A 13,934-nucleotide genomic window follows, 5' to 3' on the forward strand; every position below is an offset into this window, starting at 1 on the left:
GTACTTTAGGTGTGGAAATACAAGTGTAGTACTTCATGTGTGGAAATACAAGTATAGTACGTCAGGTTTGGGAATACAAGTACTGTATAGTACTTCACTTTTGGAAATACAAATGTCGTACTTGATGTTTGGAAATACAAATATGGTACTTCAGGTATGAAAATACAAGTGTAGTACTTCACGTGTGGAAATACAAGTACTATATAGTACTTCACTTTTGGAAATACAAGTGTCGTACTTGATGTTTGGAAAAACAAATGCGGTACTTCAGGTGTGGAAATACAAGTGTAGTACTTCAAGTGTAGAAATACAAGTACTATATAGTACTGCACTTTTGGAAATACAAGTGTCGTACTTGAGGTTTGGAAATACAAATATAGTACTTCAGGTGTGGAAATACAAGTGTAGTACTTCACGTGTAGAAATACAAGTGTAGTACTTCAGGTTTGGGAATACAAATACTGTATAGTACTTCACTTTTGGAAATACAAGTGTCGTACTTGATGTTTGAAAATACAAATATAGTACTTCATGTATGGAAATACAAGTATAATACTTCAGGTTTGGGAATACAAGTACTGTTTAGTACTTCACTTTTGGAAATACAAGTGTCGTACTTGATGTTTGGAAATACAAATATAGTACTTCACGTATGGAAATACAAGTATAGTACTTCAGGTTTGGGAATACAAGTACTGTATAGTACTTCACTTTTGGAAATACAAATGTCGTACTTGATGTTTGGAAATACAAATATGGTACTTCAGGTATGAAAATACAAGTGTAGTACTTCACGTGTGGAAATACAAGTACTATATAGTACTTCACTTTTGGAAATACAAGTGTTGTACTTGATGTTTGGAAAAACAAATGCGGTACTTCAGGTGTGGAAATACAAGTATATTACTTCAAGTGTAGAAATACAAGTACTATATAGTACTGCACTTTTGGAAATACAAGTGTCGTACTTGAGGTTTGGAAATACAAATATAGTACTTCAGATGTGGAAATACAAGTGTAGTACTTCACGCGTGGAAATACAAGTATAGTACTTCAAATTTATATAATATAAATTTGTAATTAATTTTATAATCATAATAATTTAATTGTATTAATAATTTAAAATTTATTTTATAAGCATAATAATTTTATTATAATAATAATTTGATTATATTAATAATTTATATAATATAATATAAATTTATATTATTTTCTTTTCATTTTTTTCCTTAATTTTTCTTCTTTTCTGGAAATGTCCCTATTTTATCTCTTCTTTTACTTTTCAGAAAATATTCCTCATTTTTCCACATTTTTTAAATACATTTTCTTAATTTTTCCATTGTTTTCTTTTTCTTATTTTCTTTTATTTTCTGGAAGATGTCCCTTATTTTCCGTAGAAATTGTCTCTATTTTCCACAAAATGTTTTAGTACCTATTTTCCGAACATTTTCTCATAATTTCCACGGACTCATAAAAGCTGACTCAGCGGAACTGGTCCATCAGTCAAAAACAACATGGCCGCCGCTCTAGTGGTTTCTTTTTTGTGTATTGACTGAAGTGTTTGTGTGTGTTTCCGTGACAGCATCCCCGACCGTCCCGCCGCTGCACTCGGAGCACTTCAAGCCGTGCCACGACAAGGACTTGGCGTACTGCCTCAACGGGGGCGAGTGTTTCGTCATTGAGACGCTCAGCGGGCCTCACAAGCACTGCAAGTAAGTGACCTCTGACCTCCCGACTCGAGTTCAATCCCATCCCATAAAATAGCTTTTATGTCCTGTAGTGTTGTGGTCACTTGGCATCAGTCATGTTGGGTACTCATGATTGGGCACGAGTGAACAAAACCTTCTCCTCTCATTCCGTGTGGAAGTGGTCATTTTTTGTCTTCTTTGTCCTTCTTCCTCAAACTGCTTGAAACTACTTAAATTTAGAGTAATTAACTCGCAGACCTCACAGGTAGAAAGACCAGGGTTCAATTCCACCCTCGGCCATCTCTGTGTGGAGTTTGAATGTTCTCCCCGTGCATGCGTGGGTTTTCTCCGGGTACTCCGGTTTCCTCCCACATTCCAAAAACATGCTAGGTTAATTAGCGACTCCAAATTGTCCATAGGTATGAATGTGAGTGTGAATGGTTGTTTGTCTATATGTGCCCTGTGATTGGCTGGCCACCAGTCCAGGGTGTACCCCGCCTCTCGCCCAAAGACAGCTGGGATAGGCTCCAGCACCCCCCGCGACCCTCGTAAGGATAAGCGGTAGAAAATGAATGAATGAATACTATTAATATGAGGCTGCACGGTGTTAGAGTGGTTGGCACGCAGGCCTCACAGCTGGGAGACCCGAGTTCAATTCCACCAATTGCATGTTCTCCCTGTGCATGCGTGGCTTTTCTCCAGGTACTACGGTTTCCTCCCACATTCCAAAAGCATGCTAGGTTAATTAGCGTCTCCAAATTGTTCATAGGTATGAATGTGAGTGTGAATGGTTGTTTGTAAATTTCCACATATTTTTAATTACTTTAATTACTTTAATTCTGAAAATTTCCCTTTTTTTCATTACGTACTGGATAAATTCCCTCAATTTTCCACCAAATGTCAGAACCTTTTCCTTATTTTGGTATGGAAAACAGCCAATGTTGATGGCTTGGCCCACACAGGAAACTAAACAGCTAGTCAGCAAGCGTTCCGGTCGAGAATAGCAAGTGTTTATTTGGTGACATAGTAGAAGGTATTACCTTTCCCTGGTAACTATGATGAAGTACAAGTAAGTACCTATATTGTTGTCGTCCATGTTTGTAGTATGATGAATGATGAATGATGGAGGTCACCATCAGCATCACATGACGCTGCAGCAACCTTCAAATGTCCCATCGCCGCCAGGCTCCTCCTTCCGCTTCCTCCTTGGAATTTGGAAACCCAGACGTGGGGGCTGGGGGGGGGGGGGGCTTGGGGGGGGGGTTAAACGTGCACGCTTGTGAATGTGGCGCACGTGCACTTGACTTCAAAGTCAGTCTTGTTTTATTCCGGCTTTAATCCAAACCTGGAGTCAAACAAAGTCCACGTCTGCACCGCCTCTGCCCGTCCCGTCGCCACGGCGACATCATCCGCTGACAAGTGGAGCTAACAGCATGCTAACTATTTTATATACTACATAATATACTACTCCTCGTATACTGTATGCAGTCACGTCTGCATACAGTCTGCAAGTACGTCTGTAAGTACGTCTTCACATCTAAAAGTACACGTATACTGCTTGATGTCTGCAAATACACCCATACTACTTCATGTCTGTAAATACACATATTCTACTTCACGTCTGCAAATACACATATACTACTTCACATTTGGAAATAGACGTACACTACTTCACGCCTGCAAATATAAATATAGTATTTTACTTTTGGAAATACAATTGTAGTACTTCAGCTTTGGGAATCTGAGAACTGTATAGTACTTGATGTTTGCCAATACAAGTTTTATACTTGATGTTTGGAAATACAAGTGTATTACTTCACATGTGGAAATACAAGTGTAGTACTTAACACGTGGAAATACAAATATAGTACTTCAGATGTGGAAATACAAGTGTAGTACTTAACATGTGGAAATACAAGTGTAGTACTTAACATGTGGAAATACAAGTACTGTATAGTACTTCACTTTGGGAAATACAAGAGTCGTACTTGATGTTTGGAAATACAAATATAGTACTTCAGGTGTGGAAATACAAGTGTAGTACTTCAGGTGTGGAAATACAAGTAAAGTACTTCAGGTTTGGGAATACAAGTACTGTATAGTACTACACTTTTGGAAATACAAGTGTCGTACTTGATGTTTGGAAATACAAATATAGTACTTCAGGTGTGGAAATACAAGTGTAGTACTTAACTTGTGGAAATACAAGTACTGTATAGTACTTCACTTTTGGAATTACAAGTGTCGTACTTGATGTTTGGAAATACAAGTGTAGTACTTCAGGTGTGGAAATACAAGTATAGTACTTCAGGTTTGAGACTACAAGTACTTCATAGTACTTCACTTTTGGAAATACAAGAGTCGTACTTGATGTTTGGAAATACAAATATAGTACTTCAGGTGTGGAAATACAAGTGTAGTACTTAAGGTGTGGAAATACAAGTACTGTATAGTACTTCACTTTTGGAAATACTAGTGAAGTTCTTCAGGTGTGGAAATACAAGTGTAGTACTTAGGGTGTGGAAATACAAGTACTGTATAGGACTTCACTTTTGGAAATACAAGTGTAGTACTTCAGGTTTGGGTGTACAACTACTGTATAGTACTTGGAAATACATGTAAATGAAAAAGTAAATAAAAAGTAAATGAAATGACTTCAACATGACCCAGGTAATAAAGGGGGCGGGGTCCTGTTGTGGGCGTGGCGATGCAGGGGGCGTGGTCCAGATGAAAGGCGGGAGAGAGGTCTGTGTTGCTGCTAGCTAGCATGGATCAATACATAATAGGGTTGACTTGGAGACAAATTGAGACAAATCAGGTTGAGGCTGAGATCAATCCAAACATTTAATGAGGATAAATGGACTTTGTGGCTTTTATTTGTCACACAATTCATCATTCAGACCTCACGCTGCAAAATGAGCTTTTCACTAAGCATTTCCTGTAAGTGGCCGCCGTCACACCTGAAGCACCTTTTTTCCTCACCGTCGCTAAACAACAACAAACAAGCGCTACCTGCCTTAGTAGCTGTTTAGTTAGCTGTTAGCTAACTAACAAGTTAGCTAGCTAACAAGTTAGCTGTTTATTTAGCTGTTAGCTAACTAACAAGTTAGCTAGCTAACAAGTTAGCTGTTTTGTGTGTGTTGATATATGTATTTGCCTTCTGTGAAATGCTGTCATTTTTCTTCTTCACGCTAACGTCTCAAACAAGCAAGACATTTTGTGGGTTGGTTCTTTTAGCTGTTAGCTAACTAAAAAGTTAGCTAGCTAACAAGTTAGCTGTTTATTTAGCTGTTAGCTAACTAACAAGTTAGCTAGCTAACAAGTTAGCTAGCTAACAAGTTAGCTAACAACTTGTTAGCTAACAAGTTAGCTAACAAGTTAGCTAGCTAACAAGTTAGCTGTTTTGTGTGTGTTGATATATGTATTTGCCTTCTGTGAAATGCTGTCATTTTTCTTCTTCACGCTAACGTCTCAAACAAGCAAGACATTTTGTGGGTTGGTTCTTTTAGCTGTTAGCTAACTAACAAGTTAGCTAGCTAACAAGTTAGCTGTTTAGTTAGCTGTTAGCTGACTAACAAGTTAGCTAGCTAACAAGTTAGCTGTTTTGTGTGTGTTGATATATTTGCCTTCTGTGAAATGCTGTCATTTTTCTTCTTCACGCTAACGTCTCAAACAAGCAAGACATTTTGTGGGTTGGTTCTTTTAGCTGTTAGCTAACTAACAAGTTAGGTAGCTAACAAGTTAGCTGTTTAGTTAGCTGTTAGCTGACTAACAAGTTAGCTAGCTAACAAGTTAGCTGTTTTGTGTGTGTTGATATATGTATTTGCCTTCTGTGAAATGCTGTCATTTTTCTTCTTCACGCTAACGTCTCAAACAAGCAAGACATTTTGTGGGTTGGTTCTTTTAGCTGTTAGCTAACTAACAAGTTAGCTAGCTAACAAGTTAGCTGTTTAGTTAGCTGTTAGCTGACTAACAAGTTAGCTAGCTAACAAGTTAGCTGTTTTGTGTGTGTTGATATATTTGCCTTCTGTGAAATGCTGTCATTTTTCTTCTTCACGCTAACGTCTCAAACAAGCAAGACATTTTGTGGGTTGGTTCTTTTAGCTGTTAGCTAACTAACAAGTTAGGTAGCTAACAAGTTAGCTGTTTAGTTAGCTGTTAGCTGACTAACAAGTTAGCTAGCTAACAAGTTAGCTGTTTTGTGTGTGTTGATATATTTGCCTTCTGTGAAATGCTGTCATTTTTCTTCTTCACGCTAACGTCTCAAACAAAGCAAGACATTTTGTGGGTTGGTTCTTTTGTCTCTCTGACTTGAGACTGTTTATCTAATCCACCGTGTAAATCAGTTCCGTTTCATTTACTATCTGCTTTGGGCTGGGAATTGGATACGTTTTAGAAGCGCTGGGTTAGCGGGACGACCGGTTGACCTCTGACAGGAAGTAAAGTGTGTCATAAGTAGCTGTCACAGGAGGCTAGTACCAATGATGCTCCAGGTGATGAAGATGTCTGGAGCTCACGTCCCGCCCCCCCCCCCCCCCCCCCCCACCCCTCCGACCCCCCGATCCCCCACCCCCCCACCCTAAAATGTTCCCCATTGGATTTAGATGAGGATGGTCCAAACTCCTCTGGAAGAAGTCCATGTATACTGCATGACTGCAAAAACCCGTATACTACACGTATACGTATATAATAGACGTATACTACTTCACGTCTGCAAATATAAATATAGTATTTCACTTTTGGAAATACAAGAGTCGTACTTGATGTTTGGAAATACAAATATACTACTTCACTTTTGGAAATACAAGTGTCATACTTGATGTTTGGAAATAAAATATAGTATTTCACGTATGGAAATACAAGTGTAGTACTTCACGTGTGGAAATACAAGTATAGTACTTCAGGTTTGGGAATACAAGTACTGTGTAGTACTTCACTTTTGGAAATACAAGAGTCGTACTTGATGTTTGGAAATACAAATATAGTACTTCACATGTGGAAATACAAATATAGTACTTCAGGTTTTGGAATACAAGTACTGTATAGTACTTCACTTTTGGAAATACAAGTGTCGTACTTGATGTTTGGAAATACAAATATAGTACTTCACGTATGGAAATACAAGTGTAGTACTTCAGGTTTGGAATACAAGTACTGTATAGTACTTCACTTTTGGAAATACAAATATACTACTTCAGGTGTGGAAACACAAGTACTATATAGTACTTCACTTTTGGAAATACAAGTGTCATACTTGAGGTTTGGAAATACAAATATAGTACTTCAGATGTGGAAATACAAGTGTAGTACGTCACGTGTGGAAATACAAGTATAGTACTTCAGGTTTGGAAACACAAGTACTGTATAGTACTTCGCTTTTGTAAATACAAGTGTCGTACTTGATGTTTGGAAATACAAATATGGTACTTAAAGTGTGGAAATACAAGTGTATTACTTCAGGTTTGTAATACAAGTACTGTATAGTACTTCACTTTTGGAAATACAAATATAGTACTTCAGGTGTGGAAATACAAGTGTAGTACCCCCCCCACACACACCAATTGACAGCAGGCAACCAACAGGCACATGTGAGACACACACACACACACACACACACGTGAAGCACACGTGAAGCACACGTGAAGCACACGTGAAGCACACGTGAAGCACACGTGAAGCACATGTGAAGCACACGTGAAGCACACGTGAAGCACACGTGAAGCACACGCGGACATGCAGTGACAGAATGAGGTAATTTGTCTCGGTGTCATATTGTTTTGTGACAGCATAAACGTACCATGACAACGGTTGTGTGTGTGTGCGTGTGTGTGTGCGTGTGCACATTTGACATGACAGACACGTTTGTGTGTTTGATGAACTCCGTGTGTTTACTCAGACAAAACGAGAAGAAAATCACTCATTCATTGATTTTCATTCCTGTCATTTTCCCGCCTGTCTGTCCACTTAACTCCCCCCACCCCTGCCTCGATGCCTCCTCCTCCTCCGTAATAAGGCGAGCGGATGCACCGGCACGTTTGGGGAGGTGGGAGAAAATGAAAGGGATAAGAGGAGCACACATCGAGGCGGCGAGGCGACGCTGGCGGCAAATGAATCCTCGCAGGGGAACGGAAGCAAAGGTGGGAGGAAAGGAAAGATGTATTGTGAGAGGAAGTGAGGAGGAGTGAGGAACACTAAGTGTGTTAAAAAGTACTCTAATGGAAGCGCGGGGGGGGGGGGGGGGTTGGGAGCAACCAGGACCGAGCCTCACTTTTTCCTTGTCTCATTGACAAACATTCATTCACTCAGGCCGCTTCATTAGGTACACAGTCAAACATCCCACGTTGTCGACTTCAAGGTCACAGTCACCTTGACCAGAATTGGGAGTCATTTTACAAGAATTAAATAAAAATATTCATATTAGTTGGAAAAATAAGCAAATTTTAGTATGTTGAAATATTTTAAAATATTAAGTTTAACAAAACAAGGAAAAAAGTTGTCATTTTGGTGCAGAAAAATATACACAGCCTAGCATACGATGCAAAAACAATAGATTTTACAAACGGAAGCATTCGATACGCATCTCGATACGTGTTTAGAAAATAATCAACAAAAATGAAAAATCTGCAGTCATTTTACCAAAATACAATCAAAATACTAAGCTCATATTAGTAGCATCAACTTGAAATATATATATTTTTAAAAAATATATATATATAAATTATTATATACTATATAATAATTTTATATTATATTATGTTTTATTATATTATATTATATATATAAATATATATAAGTCATAGTATTTTTAAAAATTTTATTAAATAACAACGACAAAGTTATAACTTTGTGGGGGGAAAGAAGAAAAAATTGATACACGATACGATATGATTCGACAATAATATATTTTAAAAACAACACTAATAATTAGCCTAGGTACCTAGGCTAACTTGCATAAATATAGAGGTAGTGATTATCATTATTATTATCATCATTAATTATTATTAATTATTACTTTACAATAAATAGTAATAATGGACAGCAAGACATCACTGCTTAAAAAATTGGTTTGAGCACAGACCTAAAACCTGCTTCCTAATGCACAAGACAAGACACACACAAACTAATAAACACGTCTAAAAACCTCAGGTAGGGCTTAACAAGAAGAAACTGATGTTTGGGTTGGTCACCTGTCCAGACACAGTCTCAAGTTCTTGTTTTTTAATGCACAAGATTAGACACATGCAATCCAGAAAATAAGTAAATGTCACAAAAAAGTGGGCTAATAAATTGACACACAAAGACTGGAGATTTCTGAAAATAAAACAGAAGAAATTTCTACACTGTACAAGAAGCAATGAAGTCTGTAAAATTAAATAATTAAAAATAAAAAATCACAAAATCTTCAACTACAATGATGAAAATAATAATATTAGTGATGATTATAATGATGGTAATAATGATAAAGATTATAACAATAAGGATAATGATAATAATAATAATAATAATAATAATAATAATACAATGATAATAATAACAGGGGAAACAAGACAGTGGCATGAACATAATTATATCTTGCAAAAAGGGGTAGGCATTTATAAGCTTTTGCTTCAGCCTACTCCTTTTGGGCTTGTTATCAGATGGTTGAATACAAATGTAAATAATGGAAAGTTATATTTTGATTTTGATTGATGTAAGAAATGCACTGTTATGATTCATATATTTGCCCAAATAAAGCGGGGAAAAAAAAAAAAAAAAAATTCAATATGCATCTGCATACATGGCTTAAAAAAAAAAGTTGTAAAAATTAAAATAAAAAAAATTGGGCTGCAAAATCCAATCCAATCCACTTTATATATATATATTTGTTATTTATTTATATAGTACATTTTATAAACAGAGTTTCCAAAGTAAAAAGTAAAAATATAATACAATAAATAAAGGTACAAATTGAATGTAATCCAAAAAAAAGAAATAAAATAGATATTAAAATATTAAAAACAAGAAGCAAAGCAATAAAAGTCTAAAAAATCAAACCAGTTAAAATAAAAAGAAAGAACTAAAAGACACAGGACCATACGACTCACTCCGAGTTAAAACCCAGAGAATAAAAGTGGGTTTTAAGACGAGACTTAAAGCTTTCGATCTTGGGGGGCCTTTTTTCAACCACAGAAAAGGCTCGGTCTAACCTGGTCTTAAGTCTCGTCTTGGGCACCACAAGTTGAAACAGAAAATCTGCAGTGATTTTCCAAGAATAAAATCCAAACATTGAAAGAAAAATAAAATATGTGATAAAATAAAGTGAACAATAAAGTTGTAAGTAAAGACATAAACTGAGAAAGAAGAAAGAAAGAAAGAAAGAAAGGCGGCGTACAAACCGCACCCTGTAATGGACGACCCCACCCACCCTATAATTCGGACTCTTATTGAGTACTAACGTGTGTATTTGTTAGTCCAGGCTGGTACTACTGCTTTTCACTTGATGTTCTTCCTGTCTTAGTGTGACACAATGTTTTGCTGATGGGTTGAAACTCTTTCCCGGTGACTAGCTAGCGTCATGCTAGCATCCGTTGGGATGCTAGTGTTGTGACATATCTGTACAACGGTAGGATTTATGGCTGACACCCATGCAAGCCTCATCTCTCGCTTGTCAAACCGGGTATCCGCTGGCATGTGTTTTGCCACAAAGACAGCTGGCGGTGTTCATCAAGGCTCTGCCTTGAGTCCTCTTTGGTCATTGTGTGCTACTCCGCTAAGACGTAGTGACAGCAACACAACACAGCAGTGTCACTGTGCTGATGACACATAAAATGTACGTCCTGCTGAGGAGGACAAACCTCTCATATGAACACGTCTCCTGGAACGTCTTTTGTTATTCCGTCCTGATTTTTCAGCCATGTCGGGTCTGATGCACGGTGCAAATCAGCTGATTGGAAGTGAACACTGCTGCACGGCGCAAAGCTCTCTCTCTCACACACACACACACACACACACACACACACACACACACACACAGCCAATGCAATGACATGTATGGTCACATGCAGCGTGTGTCTCCATGAATAACTCTCCCCGAGGGCGACATGATCATGCGGCGTTCTCCTTCCGAAGAGAGAGAATCTCATTAATATTATTCTCATTCCTCATGCATGAATCATCTTCATGATTCCTACACACACACACACACACACACGCTGATTGGAGAATCATTTCCTTTTTGGAGAGATAATTACAGCACATCAAAGGCGTACTATAGGATGTAAACAATAGCGGGATGCTTCTACATGACCAAGTACAGCAGCTTCTCATATTCTTTGTTACCTCCACCAGGGAGGAGTAAGCCTTGCTTTGATTTCCCATCTCGGCTTTGTGATCTCCGAGCCTTCTTTTGTGCAGAAAGGAATTTGTTTGTGAGTTTGTGGAGTAAACTGTGGGGAAAATAAAGTTATTACACGGTTATTACACTGTAGGCCATGTTACATAGTGGACTGTGTACTATTACATAGATATTATGCAGTTATTACAGAATGGACAATGCATATTACATAATTATTGTTTTGTTGTTAACTGGCAATGTACATGTTGTGTAGTTATTTGCACACTTATTCCATATTGGCGTAGTTATTATATAATGTGCATACTCAATTGTTATTATACAGTTATTATATTACAGCGAATCCATTACCAGTGTCATATTACAGAATGGACAGTGCATATTACATAATTATTGTAGTGTTGTTAAGTGGCAATGTACATGTTGCGTAGTTATTACACACTTATTCCATATTGGCATAGTTATTATATAATGTACATACTCAACTGTTATTATACAGTTATTATATTACAGCAGAATCCATTACCAGAGTGTCATGTTGAGTATTACAGCTATACACACACACACACACACACAGCATGCTATTTGACTGGCAGCCAGACACAAGGTTAATCTTTTGCAGCTTGTGGCTGGGTTCAATTAGCGCATGTTTTATTTGAAGGATAATGTGTTGTATTTTTCTATTTTCTATGTGCTGAGGTGTTTTGGCCGTAAGCAAGGTTTTTGTCAGAATGAGTTTGCCTTAATTGGCCACACGAACAGTTCCAAGAACAAGAAACAGTTGTTGTTACGAGGCAGTACACGTGTACTCCAAAGTAATAAACATATGGTTCAGGAAACACCTCTCACAGAGAGATTATCTTTGCAAAGGTGGAATTGGTTTCAAAAATGCACCTTTCTTTTGGAGCGTATCAATTACTCGTCATTAGCGAGTGTGCTAAGGTAACCCTCTCAAATAGCACGGATGTAGTCGTCCGTCGAGCCATCAAGACAGTCTAGACTTTGAGACAGACACTACAGTCACCTTTACACTCATATTACCTGATGTTGTAGACATAAGAAGAGAAAATAAGACATATTGGGCATCATAGAGCTTTTTAACCACCTTCTAAATACAGTTTTTAACATTATTAGAGCCCTCTAAACATGGAATAACACCCTTACAGTCACATTTACGCTCCTATTACCCGACGTAGTAGACGAATGAAGAAAAAAATATGAAATTTTGGGCATCATAAAGCTTTTAATCACCTTCTAAATACGGTTTTTAACATTATTAGAGTCCTCTAAACATGGAATAACACCCTTACAGTCACCATTACACTACTATTACCTGATGTTGTAGACGTAATAAGAGAAAATAAGACATATTGGGCATTATAAAGCTTTTTAACCACCTTCTTAATATATTTTTTAACATTATTAGAACCCTCTAAACATGGAATAACACCCTTACAGTCACCTTTATCCTCCTATTACCCAACATAGTAGACATAAGAATATAATATAATATATGATTTGTTAATATAATATGATTTGTTTGATTGTTAGAGCCCTCTAGACATGACATAACACCCCTATAGTCACCTTTACATTTGTATTACCCAATATAGTAAACATAATAAGATAAACAAAGTAATATTAGGCATAGGATACCTGTTTACATTCTTCTAAATCCGGGTTGTTAATATTAGAGACATGAAATAGCAACCCTATAGTCACTTTTACATTTGTTTTGCCCAATGTAGTAGCTATAAACGGAGAAAATAAGACATATTAGACATAAATAAGGTAGCTTAGGCTCACATATGAGCAGCAATTGTTTACACTTGTAGTACCCAATATTTTATAAATACCCAATATTTTATAATTACCCAATAATTATAAAGGCGTACGTAAATAAACTTCTGCTGGTGTTCCCTGGGGGACATTAGTGCCAGACGGACAGGAAGTGACATCAGAAGTTTAACTTGTGTTATTATGATGATTATTGTTATTGTGTGAGATCATTTAAACCTGCAATAAGTGGCTGTTCTGGTGATCAAGTTGTGGCGACACCTAGTGGCCAGTGCACAATAATACATTCACTAGTACAATTCAATTCCATTTAGGCCAAGAATATTACATATAAAAATGTTTTACTACTAACAGGCATCATCATGTAGCCAAAATTTATGAATGAACAATATTTTGAATCAGCTCCTTCAGCAGGATATGTTTAGCCATGGTCTCTGTGGTAACGCCGGCACTGGCGTGAAGCGATTCCTCTCCTCTGGGGTCAAGCTGTCTCCATCGTAAAACTTGCAGCGGCAAGAGAAACGTTTATGGCAGCAGCGCAAACATGGCCGACTTGTCATGTGGGCGTGTTTTACCGGCGCGGGAACGCGTTTGAGAGCAGGGAGGACGCTGAGAAGGGAAGAGCGTCAAGGTCAGAGAGTAATTAGGCTGCTTCTGTCCGTGCAAGGAGAGAGTCAAGCCTCGGGGATGAGAAGTGATTACATGCGAGTCGCAGGGTAATTGAATTCTGCTACCAAGAAAGAACATGTTGAAATAGAAATATATAGATATTTATATATATATACTGTATATATATATATACATATATGTGTGTGTGCGGCATGAACCAGTCGCTATCACGTCATGCAAACGCCATGAAAGCGTCTATGCGTTTATCAAAGGAAAGTTCCCATTTCCACGCTCCTCAAGACGGTCCCTTTCATCAAGTGTGTTGACTTAAAGATAAAAAGTTCCCCTTTAAAGGCTTCATTATGCCACATGGCGACCGTGTCATGGCGCCTGGCGAAGCCGCGTTGGCTCACAGAGCTTGACAGAAAGCACCAGGCCGGTACATCATTTCCTGTATGTGGCCTTTGTTACACTTTGGTAAACCTACGTTTTAATAGGCCTATTTAATA

The 13,934-nt window shown here is 37.6% G+C and overlaps 1 protein-coding gene across 2 annotated transcripts in view; it reads left to right on the forward strand.

Moving 5' to 3' along the window:
- Positions 1 to 13,934, forward strand: part of nrg3a (neuregulin 3a) — a 196,463-nt gene that overhangs the window by 153,249 nt on the left and 29,280 nt on the right. For both annotated transcript variants that reach the window (XM_078793859.1, XM_058064861.2), the window contains exon 2: positions 1,583 to 1,712. In XM_078793859.1, the coding sequence (XP_078649985.1) occupies positions 1,583 to 1,712 (130 nt within the window). The remainder of the gene's footprint in view (positions 1 to 1,582; positions 1,713 to 13,934) is intronic.

Source organism: Doryrhamphus excisus, linkage group LG10 (genome assembly GCF_037039965.1).
Source record: "Doryrhamphus excisus strain RoL-2023G ecotype Guam linkage group LG10, RoL_Dexc_Guam_v1.1, whole genome shotgun sequence".
Lineage (NCBI taxonomy): Eukaryota > Metazoa > Chordata > Actinopteri > Syngnathiformes > Syngnathidae > Doryrhamphus > Doryrhamphus excisus.